General features: G+C 40.8%; 1 protein-coding gene across 2 annotated transcripts in view; it reads left to right on the top strand.

The window, feature by feature from the left end:
• Positions 1-18,270, top strand: part of LOC126336906 (general vesicular transport factor p115) — a 204,152-nt gene that overhangs the window by 145,360 nt on the left and 40,522 nt on the right. For both annotated transcript variants that reach the window (XM_050001034.1, XM_050001033.1), the window contains exon 14: positions 5,475-5,660. In XM_050001034.1, coding sequence (XP_049856991.1) covers positions 5,475-5,660 — 186 coding nt within the window. The remainder of the gene's footprint in view (positions 1-5,474; positions 5,661-18,270) is intronic.

Raw genomic sequence — 18,270 nt, 5'->3', positions numbered from 1 at the left:
TTCCATCCCTGTACCCCTTCCATCCCTGTACCCCTTCCATCCCTGTACCCCTTCCATCCCTGTACCCCTTCCATCCCTGTAACCATTCCATCCCTGTAACCATTCCATCCCTGTACCCCTTCCATCCCTGTACCCCTTCCATCCCTGTACCCCTTCCATCCCTGTACCCCTTCCATCCCTGTACCCCTTCCATCCCTGTACCCCTTCCATCCCTGTACCCCTTCCATCCCTGTACCCCTTCCATCCCTGTACCCCTTCCATCCCTGTACCCCTTCCATCCCTGTACCCCTTCCATCCCTGTACCCCTTCCATCCCTGTACCCCTTCCATCCCTGTACCCCTTCCATCCCTGTACCCCTTCCATCCCTGTACCCCTTCCATCCCTGTGCCCCTTCCATCCCTGTACCCCTTCCATCCCTGTACCCCTTCCATCCCTGTACCCCTTCCATCCCTGTAACCATTCCATCCCTGTACCCCTTCCATCCCTGTACCCCTTCCATCCCTGTACCCCTTCCATCCCTGTACCCCTTCCATCCCTGTACCCCTTCCATCCCTGTACCCCTTCCATCCCTGTACCCCTTCCATCCCTGTACCCCTTCCATCCCTGTACCCCTTCCATCCCTGTACCCCTTCCATCCCTGTACCCCTTCCATCCCTGTACCCCTTCCATCCCTGTACGCCTCACCCTCCCCTCCCACTCCCCATCCCACTCCCACTCCCCATCCCCCTCGTCCTCTCCTCCCACTCCCACTCCCATTCCCCTCTGTCTGTGCTTCACATCCTCGCCCTTTCTTTATTCATATCCTTCTCCCCCCTCTCTCTAGGTCCATTTCACCTCTCCCCCCACTCTGTCCTACCCCTCTCTTTGACCTTGAGCCTTATTTATGGTTTCTGCAAACAAAACCTTGAGTGGGAACTGAAGTCACTTAAAATGAATGGCAAATCCTTTGGGATCATTGGTGTATGGGGCAGCTGAATATGCGGGGGTAGTAGCTTCAGTGACAGTATTTTGCATAGTTTTAATCTACAAATGGTTAGGATTACAAAGTTTCAAATGATTCAAATACCATAGTAGTATTCTAATCATAAGCTGATAAGCCATAGTGTTTCTGTAGAAACAATAGCGAGGGGGAAAAAAAGCAGCACATCATTGTGTATGAAATTATATATAAGGAGAAGAATATATCTTGGAAAAAATTTGTCTAATGGTTTACATGACCCTCTATCGTAGTTGTGCACGAAAGAAATTAAAATTATAAATTTTTGCAGCACAGCATTTTCTTTCTCATGGTCTGTTTTTTTTTTTTGTAAATGTACATTGTTGTTTAAAAAATATATGGCAATCCTATGTCATCTGATTGTATTTTAATGTATCATGTAAATGTTTGAAGTGAATCAGTCAAAAGCTTTGCAAGATGTTGCAAATGTTTCCTCTTTCTTCATTCAATGTATATTTATATATTATTTACATTAAAAATATATATGGCCTATATCCATCCTTATGTTCATTAGTGTCTCGTGTAAAAATTTGAAATAAATCGGTCAAGTACTTTCAGAGATTTTTGTTAACAGTGCTAAACAAAGACTTGTCTTTATACAGTAGCAGAGAATAGATTACACAGGAAAATTCGTAAGTGGCAAGCAACTGTTAGTGTCATAGCTGCAGATCCTGCTATAACTAACATAAATTTGTAGCTATGTAAGGCATTTCATATACTGTGTAAAGAAGTAAATGCAGTATTCTAGTTAAATTTTGATGAACTTATGCTATAAAATAAAACTGTTTTTCCAGAAGCACAGAAATTAAATTTCTTAAAGACTTAGGAAGTGTCTGCTGATTTAGTCTGCACTGACTTTTCAACTCAGTTTCCTATGTGATTTAAGTGCGTCAACATTTCCACTAAGGACATATCAGCAAATGAGACTAATCCCGTCAAATACTCAATATACTCATGAAACAGGCTTTAAACTGCATCCAACTTCGTTCTATTTTCAACACTTACTTCCTGTGATAAAATCTATTTTTTCATCTATGACCAACTTATCTCACTAGGGGTAAGATAGATACTGCCTACAGGAAAATTAAAGAGACCTTCGGAGAAAAGAGAACCACTTGTATGAATATCAAGAGCTCAGATGGAAACCCAGTTCTAAGCAAAGAAGGGAAAGCAGAAAGGTGGAACGAGTATATAGAGGGTCTATACAAGGGCGATGTACTTCAGGACAATATTATGGAAATGGAAGAGGATGTAGATGAAGATGAAATGGGAGATACGATACTGCGTGAAGAGTTTGACAGAGCACTGAAAGACCTGAGTCGAAACAAGGCCCCCGGGGTAGCCAACATTCCATTGGAACTACTGACGGCCTTGGGAGAGCCAGTCCTGACAAAACTGTACCATCTGGTGAGCAAGATGTATGAAACAGGCGAAATACCCCCAGACTTCAAGAAGAATATAATAATTCCAATCCCAAAGAAAGCAGGTGTTGACAGATGTGAAAATTACCGAACAATCAGTTTAATAAGCCACAGCTGCAAAAATACTGACTCGAATTCTTCACAGACGAATGGAAAAACTAGTAGAAGCCGACCTCGTGGAAGATCAGTTTGGATTCCGTAGAAATACTGGAACACGTGAGGCAATACTGACCTTACGACTTATCTTGGAAGAAAGATTAAGAAAAGGCAAACCTACGTTTCTAGCATTTGTAGACTTAGAGAAAGCTTTTTACAATGTAGACTGAAATACTCTCTTTCAAATTCTAAAGGTGGCAGGGGTAAAATAAAGGGAGCGAAAGGCTATTTACAATTTGTACGGAAACCAGATGGCAGTTATAAGAGTAGAGAGGCATGAAAGGGAAGCAATGGTTGGGAAAGGAGTGAGACAGGGTTTTAGCCTCTCCCCGATGTTATTCAATCTGTATATTGAGCAAGCAGTAAAGGAAACAAAAGAAAAATTTGGAGTAGGTATTAAAATCCATGGAGAAGAAATAAAAACTTTGAGGTTCACCGATGACATTGTAATTCTGTGAGAGACAGCAAAGGACTTGGAAGAGCAGTTGACCAGAATGGACAGTGTCTTGAGAGGAGTATATAAGATGAACATCAACAAAAGCAAAACGAGGATAATGGAATGTAGTCGAATTAAGTCGGGTGATGTTGAGGGAATTAGGTTAGGAAATGAGACACAAAGTAGTAAAGGAGTTTTGCTGTTTGGGGAGCAAAATAACTGATGATGGTCGAAGTAGAGAGGATATAAAATGTAGACTGGCAATGGCAAGGAAAGCGTTTCTGAAGAAGAGAAATTTGTTAACATCGAGTATAGATTTAAGTGTCAGGAAGTCGTGTCTGAAAGTATTTGTATGGAGTGTAGCCATGTATGGAAGTGAAACATGGACGATAAATAGTTTGGACAGGAAGAGAATAGAGGCTTTCGAAATGTGGTGCTACAGAAGAATGCTGAAGATTAGATGGGTAGATCACATAACTAATGAGGAAGTATTGAATAGGATTGGGGAGAAGAGAAGTTTGTGGCACAACTTGACCAGAAGAAGGGATCGGTTGGTAGGACATGTTCTGAGGCATCAAGGGATCACCAATTTAGTATTTGAGGGCAGCGTGGAGGGTAAAAATCGTAGAGAGAGAACAAGAGATGAATACACTAAGCAGATTCAGAAGGATGTAGGCTGCAGTAGGTACTGGGAGATGAAGAAGCTTGCACAGGATAGAGCAGCATGGAGAGCTGCATCAAACCAGTCTCAGGACTGAAGACAACACCAACAACATAGTTGGCATCAACCCACAGCTTATATAGTTAATTCCTGAACATTATTCTGGCCTTTAGTTTGAGAGTTTACAAATTCAGTTCTTCATTGCTAGGCACTACTTATGGAGATTTTGTAGGTGTAGATGATATCCTGCGTACACTAAGTTTTGTTTTGTGGGCAGCATTTCCCTGTGTGGTGGTTTTTCTAAGGTTATCTTTAGGCCATGTATTCACAACTTTTCCTTCTATAGCATTTGCTTTTAATATATTTCATGGCATTTACTGTATCATGTTCTCTAAATAAAGTCCCAACAAAATATACATTGGAGAAACCTGCACACTCTTTACAAACACCACCAACTAACAAGCACTGTCAGTCCTTCAGAAAGATTCAAAACTTTCTGGTGAAACCATACCAGGATTACGTGCAGGAGATCTCATAAGATAGTAGTGTATCTACTGTAGGACTAAGCTAGTACAAGGTTAGCTCTTAGTAACTGAAGCAAATCGCACACAACCCCGGAGGCTGGATTGAATATCACATTGTGTCCTTGGTATGGTTCTATTGGATATGTTCTGTGCTTTTGTTCTTGGCTTATTATTAGTGGCACCACCAGGTTAAAGTGGAGTCAAAGGCATAAAACAAGTGGGCTCTTTCATATCAAAGACTGCTGTCAGTGAAGAAAGTCCTTTTGAATGTGATAAATAAAATTGTAATCCACCTTGGGCTGAGACTAGAAAATTGTTGTCTTGTATTTGGACAAAACAAGCTACACTATAAGATCTGCCTGTGTATTTCCTGGCATTTAATCAATCCCCTCTTTAGTAGATAATCAAATCCACAACTCCCCTAAATACACTTCTTTTAATTGCTGTCATTAGTCCAGAGTGATTTTGGACTGGATTCTAAAACTTTGTAGATATACTATTTTATTACTTGGGCCTGTGTGTTGCATTCTGTTAGCCACTAGTTACAAACACCAGTTTCATTCTGAGAACTTTTTTTAAAATGAAAGTGCCCATCAGCATAGACCTCAGTTCATGGGTGATATGTTAACCAGCAACTGATTTATTCATACGATTACATACAATTTTCAAATCGTTTGATGTGTGGTAGAGGATCCAGGTCAAGAGTTACAATGAAACATTTTTTATAAGAATAGTAGAGAAATTTTTCATGATTCTATATGCAATAATGTGTTACAGCTACACAATACTCAGGTTTCGCTACTTGAGGATCCCGAGAAAGTCTCTTTAAATGTCATCAGTAATCTCATGGAAACCATGCCACGTATGTTGAAAGCACCATTGGTCACCTTAATGGGCATCATCCTCATTAGCAGATGGTAATTTCAACTGCTTCGTCTTCTGCTGAGATATTCTGTTGTATGATGTGTTGATTCATTTTAATTGCAATGCACTGGTCTTTATCTGAATGTATGTTCTCCTGTCCATGATATCAGAAGGAATAGCAGAGATGTCTCTTCAAACAGAATGAGGGAGGTGGTCTGATCTAGGTCTTCTGGTAATTTTTAAAATGACTTTCATCAGATTTTCTTTTCAGGACCATTCTGCTGTTAATAGAGTTTATTTCGTAGACAGTAGTATTCCTATGTTTGCAATGCGTTAGATTTATTCAAATGCAAATAAATTTTTTGTGTTTTCACAGCCTTCAACATCTTTTGAAATTGTGTTTGAATGTTGATAGGTGCAGTATGATGAACTGCAATCCAGCACGTCTGTGTTAAGGGATGAAAATATGCTGTTGCGAGCACAGACAACCACTGGGACGGGAGAAGGTGCAGATTTGGCTAGACGACTGGCGGAAGCTTGTAGCACTGCAGAAAGGTGGAAGGCAGAAAGCGACCGCAAGGATTCAATTATTCAGACATTGGTGAGTTAATCAACTTGTTGTGTCTCATATTTGTATTTTAAGCAGTTTGACATGGATGTCAGCTATTGGTGAAGTGGTTGTCAGTTGTTGAGGTATATGTTGATTTACTTGAATCTTGCAACCTCCTACAAAAAATATACTTTCCAACTAGAGTTCTGGAAACTGTAGAACAAACATACAAGGGGCGTTCCAAATTGATTTACACTTTTATTGTCACTCACTAAGGGCCTTGGTCTTGGCACAAACATGCTCCACTGATGTGGTATCTTCTGTAGGCCCCCCTCAAACCACTTTTTGGGAGCCAGACACACCCACCGCAGGACAGATGCTCACATTTCTTGGATAACTGCGAAATGATGTCCATACAGAGGTTTCTTTGTAGCCCTGAATAGGTGGTAATCAAAGGGGCTCAGTTAGGAGGATACAGTAGGTGTAGGAGTACCTGGAACCCCATGTCAGCAATGGCAGCCATAGTTTTCCAATTTGTATGGGAACAAGCGTTGTTGTGTTCCAAGATATTTCACCCATTTTTCTGGTCGTTTCTACTGTAGTGAGTGGCATAACCTATAAAGAGTCTCCACTTACACCATGCTGTTAATGGGGGGTCACTGGTTCCAGCCAGTCAATTAGAATAATCCATCCATGCCCCAGAAGACTGTGGCCATGTGTGTGTGTGTGTGGGTTTTTTTTTTTTTTTTTTTTTTTTTTTTTTTTTTTTTTTTTTTTTTTTCCCCCCCACTGAAGGCACTGTACAGAATGGGGTGCTTACCTTAATGCTCCCCCTGCATTTGTTGGGCTTTGGTCTCCAGATCAAGGGAGTGGAGTCAAGTCTTGCCAATCACACATTTGGACATGAAACTGTCTTGATCCTGATTGTGGTGATGAAAGAGATCACTACCTATGCCCTTGTGCTGTTGTGTTTGTCTGAATTCAGGGATTTTAGAACCCATCTGGCAGACACCTCCCTGAGCTTAAAATGTTTGTGTACTATGCAGTGCAGAGAGCTTCTGGCAAGTCCAGTTCTGTGAATGTGATGTACCTATTCTCTTGAATATGATTTTCCACTTCCACTGGTCTTACCACAGTCACTTTCCTTCTAGAAATGGTTACTTTCTTCATTGACCTGTGGCCACTTTTCCAGCCATCTACCCAGTTGTACATGGTTATTCATGATTGTTTGCACTCTCCACACACAACCACCAAACACCTGTGAATATCCACAATATTTACACTCTCCTTCCGCAGAAACCATGTTGTCCCAGCAGTGTCCTTTTGTGATCACTTATCGTGTTGTCTCCTTACATAAGGACAGAAGTTGGGGAAAATGGGCTGTACTGTGCAGGAGTGTTGTGCCACCTATAAATATATCAAAAGTACTACAGACTTGGAACTGTAATGGTGCATCAGGTGGTGTACATTGAATGATGGGAATAAATAAAGTGTAAGTCAATAAGGAACACCCCTTGTAGACAATATGTAGATTGTTCTCTACTTGAAGGGCACAGTGTGAGAAAAATTAGAAATGGGCTGTCAGATCACGATGCACATGTAGTAAGAGTGAAAGGAATCAAGGTTGTGTGATATCCCAAAGTAATGAACGAAAATTTAGAGATTTGCATCCACTTGCAATGCCGACACTTTAAGCTAATCTTGAAGGCCAGACTTGACAAGAAGTCTACAGTTCAGACAAGTCAAATGACAAGTATAATGTGTTTCTTCAAACCTTTAGCACTTTCTTTGATAGCTATTTCCCATTAACAACTTGCAGACAATTATGCAGTACTAATAAGCAACCAATTTGGATAACTGATACCATTAGAATATCATGTAGGAGGAAATAGGAGTTGTATCATAAGGTGAAGGACAATTAGAGCCCACTAACCGAATTTCACTACAGATGCAATCGGCAAGTAAGAAGTAGTACAAGTCAAGTTTTAGTTATCGAAAATTAAATTATTGGCCGGTTTTGGTGCCTTGCAGTTGACCGAGGACCTTAAGATGTTGCATGAAGCGAGGTCTGGCAGCCACATTACACGAGAAAATGCAAAAAGTGTTAATATGTAGTAAAAACCTAAGAAAACCTCCCGTTTTCGTCATTTGCTTTCGTAATGACGTAATGCCACATCGTCACATTGGTCACCTTTTTCTCGGAAACGTTTACATTTATAATCTGGAAATTTATGTCATGTGCTGAGGTATCCAGTGGCACCACTAGCAACAAAATACAAGCTTCTAAGCTCAAAATGTTACACGCGCTCATGTGTGAGAATAAAGCCATAAGTGATCCACCAGAGTTGTGCAATATTTAATAAGCATTATAATTACCTCGCACACACAGAAAAAATGACTACTAGTATAGACTTGTAAAATGGCCATCTTCAGATCACATAAAGGTAAGCATTATGTACAGCAACCACTGAAGCAAGTCACAGTCATGTTTAAAATTTCAAACTCAGAAAATTGTGGTTACAGTATACAAGATGTATTACCAAAAACTTGCACCACAAACACTGTATAAGTGGAAAGTGCTATTGATGTGCAGCTTTCACAGAATGGATTGGTAGTCAGGGAGTCATATTGTTAGCCAGTCAACAGATTGTAATAATACTTAAAAAGTGTGGAATGAGATTTTCACTCTGCAGTAGTGTGTGCGCTGATATGAAACTTCCTGGCAGATTAAAACTGTGTGCCGGACCGAGACTCGAACTCGGGACCTTTGCCTTTCGCAGGCAAGTGCTCTACCAACTGAGCTACCAAAGCACGACTCACACCGCGTCATCACAGCTTTACTTCTGCCAGTACCTCATCTCCTACCTTCCAAACTTTACAGAAGCTCTCCTGCGAACCTTGCAGAACTAGCACTCCTGAAAGAAAGGATAATGTGGAGACATGGCTTAGCCACAGCCTGGAGGATGTTTCCAGAATGTTCACAGGAGAGCATCTGTAAAGTCTGGAAGGTAGGAGACGAGGTACTGGCAGAAGTAAAGCTGTGAGTAAGGGGCATGAGTCGTGCTTGGGTAGCTGAGTTGGTAGAGCACTTGCCCGCGAAAGGCAAAGGTCACGAGTTTGAGTCTCGGTCCGGCACATAGTTTTAATCTGCCGGGAAGTTTCACCTAAAAAGTGTATATTTTGTGCAAACATACTGTACAATTTTTCAAATGGAACAATGACTATCAACATCAACATTAACATTAAAAAATTAGGAGATTTGAATGTTGTGGTGTTTGTTGCTGGATTCTAGCACAAGTCATTTCTGAGATATTGTATTTGGTAAAGTTCCCACACCGACACTTGTACTACACGTATGGTAGCACACACTGAAGAAAAACACTATTTACCAACACAGGTTGGGTTCAAAATGACTACCGGAAGTGGCAATACTCGCTTCCAGTATGGAAAACTGTTGCTCACCTGTTAGCATTTCAGTCGAGATGTCCCATCAGGCTGCAGTAATACATCATTGCATATCATTGGGTGTAGTTTGGGTGTAGTTGGTATGTCCTTGTAGACAGCATCTTTCAGCTTTGAGCAGGCCAGCCAAGGTACAGGTCCTCTCTGTCCAGTCCAACAAGCTGGAAAAAAAATTGTGAAGGCAAGCTGTAGTACTTCATACACTATGGGCTGGATAGCTACCATGCTGGTACCACAGATGAGCTTAGAGTTCACTATCCCAAACAACAAGTTTGTACTCCATGAACACTAACACTCCACTGGTGAGGCCAACGTGGATTGTCAGCGTACTAGTAGCGCTTGTGTTGGCAGTCCCTGGCAATGATTGGTAACTGTGGCTTCATCACTAAATGAGGTGCATGATACATCTGGTGTAACCTGCGTTAATGCCCATGTACAGAAGTTGACAAATTCTCGTAATCATTTTCATGCAGCTCTTGATGGAGATAGATGTGATGTGGATGGGACTTAATGTTGATAGAAAATACATAGGCTGACTCCTGACTTCCTCATGCAATTGCTTGGAAACTAAAGTGTGGATCAGCTGCAACAACAGCAGCAACAACATCGTTCCCCTGTTGTCACTTGTTTCCTTCTGTTACATTGTCCAAGTCCTACACTACCACCTTCACGTTACTAGTTGAAGATGCTGATAAACAATTGCCAAGATGGTTTATGTCTGTTGGGATATCTTGTCGCATACACTGTACATGAACGAACTTTATTCTTCTTACACTGCTTGGACTACCACACACTAATTGACTTGCACGTTGGGTGGCACAAACAAGTGTTGGTATAGAAGGTTTTCGAAATACAATATTTCGTAAATGACTCTCACTAGAATCGTGCAGCAAACAGTACAGAGATTCTAATTTACCCTACTTTGTTTGTTAGTGTCAACAGGCATTTTCCCATTTAAACTAATATATATTTACTCAAAAAATACACTTTTTAAGCATTATTACAATCTGTTTATTGGGTAAAAATATGAACTGACTACCAATCTGTTCTGTTAGAACTGCACTTCAATAGAACTTTCCATTTCTCCAATATTTTTAGTGTAAGATTTAGGTGATTCACAATTTTTTGCACATTAGAAATGCTAGGCACCATTTCATTGGTGTTTATTACAGATATTCTAACGTTTCTGACAGCAATTTAAAGCATGAAGTAGACTTACAAACTTCCCACTTCTTTTATACAAGGTGACTTACTTGAGATTCGTATCTGATCTTCTTTGCTGGCTAGCTGGCAATTGGAAACTCTCTTGACCTGATCTCCATAGAATGATGCTAGGTACAGGAATATTTAAGCCTCTCTCTCTACTTGCGAAATAAGTAGATACGTGAACTTTACTTTTCGTCAACCAGTGGTATATTTGAACTCCATACAGAATGAAATTCTCACTTTCGAAATACATATGACTTTGAGTAAGTCACTCGCTCCATCCAACGTCAGAAACAAATTTAATTACATTTATAAAAGAGTGGCTTAATAACCATGACTCTACTTCACATAAACCATAACACAGATCTTTCCTTTAACAAGGCTGGATTAAGAGTTTTTTAGATTACTTTTTCAACTGTCCTTCGTCCACATAAGATCAGTCAATGACACAATAGGCACAGAGCTGCATAAAAACTCTACGGTTCTTCCTCTAAAACATCAATGGATTGCCCAACAAGTACTTGTCGGTGCTGTTTGGCCACCGCATCTACTTTCTTCCCGCAACCTGCACACACAAACATGATATATGCAGTAGGTAGGATTTTACCATACCACATTCGTCTAGAATATCATGTGCTCGAGATAGTAGAAGGCTGAATGGATACAGAATCTCAGATTGAACACACAATATTTTATACATAATCATTATGCAAGTGATATCATTCATAATAACATTTAATATCTTAATATACTTTTTTTTTTTACATAGGTTTATATATGTATCTCTCCTTTCTACAACAACAGTCTTTCTCTTATTGTTTCTCTATTCTTTTCTTATTTTACTTTAACATTAAGACATGAGCATTCACTCAAAGTTTTAGTCAGCTTTTGTAATATTTAGGAATCATGAGGACTTTCTCTCCTTTCTGTATTTTCTTTTTCAATTGAAAACTTCAGGTGTTTATTATGCATGAGTAATCTATTTTCCATTCTTATCTTTTTGTACTACCTTTTACCTAGTATGTAATATTTTAAATATTTATAGGAATCTGGGTGAAATAAGTGTTCTTTTGACACTCATTTGTTTCTACAAAACGTAATATGCTAGTCATTCATGGAATTTATACTTTCCAGAATAATAACTACAAAATTTGTGACTTTTGTCATGATACTGTCCCCTTCTCCTTGGATCAGTACCTGTACCTTGCTTGTGGGTTGACCCTATGAGAGCACTTCCTCTTTTCATTCTGGTAGGTATGCCCCTTATAAAACATCCCTATTTCTTAGGCCACAGATCAGCCTTCTCCACGTAAGTATGTCTGTCCTTTATACTTACTGAATGCATGGTACCCCCCCCCCCCCCCCCCATCCTTTCTGAGTGGGCCTCACGGTTCATTACCCTAGTATACATTTCTATGTGTAACATAATTATTTTCTGGGAAGTATTTAAATCTATCTTAGGCTTCACATTTATTCTTTAATACATCATTTACTCCCTAGAGTCCTCCTTTACTTATCAACCTCTATACTTTCAATTGATACCATGTCAACATATATTATTCATGTCAGCAGTTTTCATTTTCAGTAGGCTGCCAGCAGAAGTGAAAAAACTTGAGTGATAAGTTTCAAGTACTCAAATCCAAGAGTTTTGCTTGTATTAAACTCCTATACTGTAGAAGATAGTTGATACGTTTTCTCTGTAACGTGTTATTTATTCATATGTTCTCTCAGTTTTTGTATTAATTCTTTTTTAATAAATTTTATAATCAACATTGTTTATTATGTACCTATGAGTACCTATGTCTCACTAAGCACCATGGAGCTTAATATATACGCTGGTCTCAAAAATTAAAGCGACAAACAGAAATTTTGCAAGGTTGCTTGTATTTTGCCACAAAACAGTATGAACAGGTGATGGTAATGCAGAAACAATGTGAAAAATACAGAATGTAACAAATTTCAACATGCATAATGCTAGGCAAAAAACTTCATTTTTTCCAACTTTTAATGGATTTACATACACATCCCAGCAACTGGTTAATGTGCTCAGTGTGGAGTGCAGCCACCTTTGGCAGCAACACAGGCCTTACAACAATGGGGTATGCTGTGAGTGATGTCATCAATCTTGTGCCGAGGCAATAATGCCCATTCTTCCTGCATAGCTGCTTGCAAGCCTTTGAGAGTGATTGGTGGATGCGGACTTGATGCAAGCAGACATGCTCTATAGGATTCAAAGCAGGAGAGTAAGCTGGCCACACTGTGTGTGCAATGTTTTCTGTTTCAGAACCACTCTTGCTCTATGAGGTAGAGTACAAAGTCTGTGCCAACAGCACCTCATAACAATGGCACATGAGGTCGCAAGGTCTCGTTATGATACATGACAGCAATTAATCTGTACTGTTTCCTGAAGAGGTGTCTGGGCAACACAATCCCTGCTGACACCATTAGGGATCCTCCAAGACATTGACCTATCTCCACAGTGTTTGGGTGCTGGAATTGTGTTCCACTTTCCCCCCTGAATGCGAATCTGTCGAGAATCACTCGCCAGACCAAATTGGGACTCGGGTGATAAGAATATTGGCCCCCTGTTTGACTGTCAAGGTGGCATGTTAATAACGCCGCTGTAGACATTCCTTTCTGTGAAGAAGTGCCAGAGGCACACATACAGCAGGTCTCTGACAATAAAGGCCACTGTGCTGAAGCCTTCTGTAGACTGTTTGCCCCGATACAACACATCCAGTGGATGCTGTGAAGTCAAAAGCCAGTTGCCATCCAGTACTAAGGCAGTACCGTCGTGCCCTTACGACCAAATAATGGTCCTCTCTTTCTGACGTCATACATGATCGGCCGTGCCCTGGTCTTCGGGATACAGTTTTGACCTCTATAGATTGTCACCATGTCAGCAGAAGATTCACATTAAGCCATTGTGCCAAATCAGTTTGGGACTGGTCTGCTTCCATTCTTCCTACGGCCCTCCACCACAGAATGTTAGGTAGGCGTCTTCTCGGCGCCATATTGCATTGTCTGTGACTGTACACAGCGATTGTGAGCGCAGGACTATTCGGCAACACTACCTTGTTTGATGTGTGCCCTGACATCGTCATTGGCGTGATTGTCTGTTGACCGGAATGCCATCTTTCATGTAGAGCACTATTGTACAGACATCTGTTGACAGTTTGTACGATTATATCATGAATTAGACACCGGACAGGAAATTAATGGTTTGTTGCTTTAATTTTGGACACCAAGGTAAATGAATTGACTGTGTTAAAAGGCAGATGTAGCAGTGTAAGTCACGCTCCTTTCAAAAGTAGCATTTGCGTTCTACTGTCACAGCCGACTTCTTTTTTCATAAAAATTTTGAAAAAAATATGTTTGTTGTTAGTGGTAAGGTTTGATTGTGGTTGTTGTCACAGATTGATAAATAACTGTGTGGATAAAATATGAATTATTTCAGTCATTAGTTTTAAGCTTTTTGAGCTGTTAATGACATTTTAAAAACCAAAGAATCTAAAGTTAAGACACATCAAAAGGAGGACAAGTTGCTCATACATAAGAAAAAGTTAAAAGGTCTAGAATTAATGGTTACTTCCCTTACAGTCTTTGCCCTCAATACATAATTTTGTTGATTTCGGAAGGCAGCTTTCACTATTTGGGTCAACTTAAATGTCAATAGCTTAAATAAAATCCTGACTGTCAGTTGAGTTGGCTCTTTACACCTCTCATACAGTCTGTAATTTAGATCAGCATCTTTAGCCATTTGACATTCATTGCTCAAAAAACACCTCCTCTAAACCCTTCTGTGCAATACATCTCCAGTTAATTTGTATGCATGTAGCTCTTTCATGATTTCTGTCTTCTAAACACATTTAGGTTGTCATCTCTGTCTTTCATCTCTCTTGAAACCCAGCAAAGCACTGCATTGGTCCATGCACCACAGACTCCAAGCCTAATTGCCATAGGTCTAAACTGTTAAAACAGACTGATTGTAAACTTTCTGTTTTAGACACGTAATTTTATTTTTTATTTTTACTGAAAGTACTGCTGATTATTTTTACTTTTCTGTTTACTTCTCTTGCAGTCAGTCTCCAGCTGCAGCAAATACAAAAAATCTTTAACTGGTTCTGAGAACTTTGTTGTTATTTTGTTCAGCTTTCTTTTCAATGTGTTGCTTATTTATTATTTTAATTGATTTTTCAGAACTGTTGTTAAACTTGCTCTATCCAGTTTCTCCATTCATTGTTGAAATTAGTCAGCACTAGAGGTAAACGAAGTGGTTCATTTGTGTTCCTTTAATATACAGGGGGAGAAAAATATTGTCATGAAATTTAACCCTGGATAGCTGATGCCAGTAGGAACCAAAATTACTTATGTTGTGTAGGTTGACAACACACAATTTTTAAACTACGAAAACTTGGCACCATGTGCTCCAATTGGGTACAGGATTGCCCTGTTACCAGATGTCTGGACATCGCATTACCATGAATGCTTTGCCTGGCAGAGATTGCGATGTATCCAAGGCGGCCCGCATGCTCATTGGTAGCATGCTACTCTTCCACTCGGGGGCCTGGAGGCAAATCTGCCGAGGTCCCGACACATCCATTGTAGTTTCATGATAAGACGTACGGGAGCAAATCCATTGACAGAAGTTAGTTCATGTACAGAAAGTCTTTTACAAACTGTGTCGGCCCTCAAAAGGGCCTTTTTTATAGCTAGAACATTGTTCACTTAAAGCATGTGCTCAAACTGGCAACCCTCTGACAAGACACAAGCTTGGTTATGTCGAATGGCATTTTGCCAAAATCTTTCAAGGATTCCTGGTGTTGCCCTGATGTGACTGGCAGCATGTTGAATGTTATCCATTAAATCATGTTCGTTTCTAGGTGGTTCACATCCAGGTGGGTGAACTAGAACCTGGAAGAACCCCCACAGGAAAACGTCCGACAGCGTGAGGTATGGTGATCAGCGGGGCCACGTCCTATGAGCACCTCTACCAATTACCCAGCCAATGAAGAGTTTATTTAAATATCCATGCACAGCACGGCTGTTAGCTGCAGATGTCCTATTATGCCGCAACCACAAGTGTTGCTGTATGTCAGGGGAACATCTTCCAGCAGGCTGGGTAGAGTTTCTTACAAAAAGTGAAGGTAATTTGCTCTGGTAAGTTGGAGGTAGATGGACTGGCCCAATCAGATGGTCACCAACAATGCCTGCCCAGATGTTGAGCAAAAATCATTCCTGGAGTCCGTGGACATACGTGATGTGAGGATTTCCCCATTGCCCAGTAATTTATGTTTCGAGTGTTGTAAAGGCCATACTGATAGAAGGTGCACACGTCAGTAAACAACTTAATGACAGGGAAGTCTGGATCTCGTGCAGCCTGTCGCAGAAACCATTGTCAAAACCTTAGCCTGTGTTAGCCGTAGGATGTAGGTCTTGGACAGGGTGGAAACTAAATAGATGCTGGCCATCATCCCTCAAAACCTCCCAGACTAATCAATAAATGACCCCCATGTTGTGTCCAACTGCTCGAGTACTTGTTGTAGGTGCTGCCTAGAAGCACTTGAAAACGGTCTCTTCAAATGCGTCATCCCGTCATTTTTGAGGTCTTCCAGCATCACCATGATATCCCACTAATAAGCCTGTTTCCCCAAGTCGCCGGTGAATTGCTGTAAACTTTTGCAGGTGTGGTTGGAGTCTTGCTGGGTACTATTCCTCATACAACTGTTGAGCTTCATGAGCGTTACTGTCGGCTAGGTTATAAACAAAAACCATTTATCATTGGTCTTCAAACGAATACCGTGCCACCATGCTTACTGTATGACTAAATTGCAGGTGGTGGTGGTGGTGGTGTGTGTGTGCGCGCGCGCGCGCTCCGAAGCAAAGCTTACTTGTAAATGCCTCTGACATGAGGTGGGGACAAACAGCAAGACCTATTCGACATGTGGGCGTATCACGTTGGGGCAGTGACGGGGCAAGGGACATTTGTATGTGTGAACCAACAACCATAGTGCTACCCATCAACTGACAAACAGCAACAGGGCAATCCCATGGCCAATCAGAGCATGTGGCACCAAGTTTCCGTAGTTTCCTACTGGCATCAGCTATCGAGGGTTAAAATTTTGTGACAAAGTTTTTCTCCACCCTGTATATTCCTTCTCCATTTCCCCAGTTTAGGGATCTTCCTCTAGGGATGCTGAGAATAGTTTTGGTGCTACAGAACCTCTCCTTTCAATGGTGAAGAAGTCTTATTGAAGCTGTGGAACTGATGTACAAATTCTGCAGTGTCCAGATGTAATGCCTTGTTTTTCAAGGGTTGCTGGAACAAATAGATTTTGTAGAAATCTAATCAGAACCTGTCCTCAAAATCTATGAACCATAGACAGAGTGGTAATTCGTGCTGATTGCTGAAAGATGTCCTCAACCTGAAGGCTAGTATGAATGCCATGGTGATTCATTTTGCACAGTCCTTTTGATGGTGGTGTGCCCTTGCCTTTTGGATGACATACTTAGCTCTGGTTTCGAGTGGCTAACAGAAGTCGTAAAGGCTGCCAGTGTTGCTTGCAAGGTGAAAGCAGAGCTCACCATTTCCAGCATAGTCGACAAGACCGATGGTGGACCTCTGGTACAGAGCTGAGTGGAGAGTCTGAATCAGAGGCTCAGATCGCCCAGCGACTGTGTAGGCTGCAGATTCCTCGACTTGCGCCATAGGGTGCATGAGTTTCTGGTTCTGCTGAATAGGTCAGGAGTTCACTACATGCAGGAGACAGCTACACAGGTAGCTGGGGGCATAGTATCAACTGGACTGATTTTTAGGTTAGAGGGTCTTAGGAAAACTCAAAAAGGGCTTAAGTCTCAAAGTGTGCAGGCAAAACACTCGAAGAACATAAATACAGGAGCCATTCGTATAATAGTTGTAAATTGTCACAGCTATGTTGGGAAAGTACCAGAGCTCCAAGCACTAATAGAAAGCACTGATGCTCAAATCGTTATAGGCACTAAAAGCTGGATAAAGTTGGAGAGCCGGCCGCAGTGGCCGTGCAGTTCTGGCGCTGCAGTCCGGAACCGTGGGACTACTACGGTCGCAGGTTCGAATCCTGCCTCGGGCATGGGTGTGTGTGATGTCCTTAGGTTAGTTAGGTTTAAGTAGTTCTACGTTCTAGGATACTTATGATCTAAGATGTTGAGTCCCATAGTGCTCAGAGCCATTTGAACCATAAAGTTGGAGATAAGTTCAGCCAAAATTTTTGTGAAGAACATAACGGTGTTCCGAAATGATAGGCTAAACACAGTTGGCGAAGTTTGTTGCCATTATAAGTAGTTTATCTTCTCACGAAGTTGTAGTCGTCCCTGTGAGTTAGTATGGGTAGAGGTCATTCTTGGCAACTGGAATAAAAAAGTAATTGAACCCTTTTACTGAGCTCCCAACTTGGATGATATAATTGCTGAAAGGTTCAAAGTTATCTTGAGTTTAATTTCAAACAGGTATCAGACTCGCACAATTATAGTTGGTGGTGACTTTAATTTAGCTTCATTGTGTTGGCGAAAATACATGTTTAAATCTGGAGGTAGGCATAAAGCTTCATCCAAAATAGCGCTAAATGCATTTTGTAAAAATTGTTTTGAGCAGCCATTTCAGGAGCCTATGCAAATAGAAAACAGCTGTGAAAACACACTTCGCCTCTAAGCAACAAATTATCCTGAGCTCCAAAATGGATACTGGGATTAGTGAACATAGGGTTGTCATAGTGAGATTGAATATTATAACCCTCAAGTCCTCCAAAAATAAAGGAAAGATATACCTACTAAAAGCAGATAAAAATACAATTGTATGCTTCCCTGAGAGACAATCTCCACTCCTTCGAAATAAACAATGTAAATGTAGACCAGATGTGGCTTGAATGTAAAGAAATAATATCGACAGCAATTGAGAGATTTATACCAAATAAATTAACAAATGGAGCTGATCCTCCTCAATACAAAAAACAGGTCA

The sequence above is a fragment of the Schistocerca gregaria genome, chromosome 2 (assembly GCF_023897955.1).
Source record: "Schistocerca gregaria isolate iqSchGreg1 chromosome 2, iqSchGreg1.2, whole genome shotgun sequence".
Classification (NCBI taxonomy): Eukaryota; Metazoa; Arthropoda; class Insecta; order Orthoptera; family Acrididae; genus Schistocerca; species Schistocerca gregaria.
Note: the sequence above shows the minus strand (reverse complement) of the source record. Positions and strands in the feature narration are given on the sequence as shown.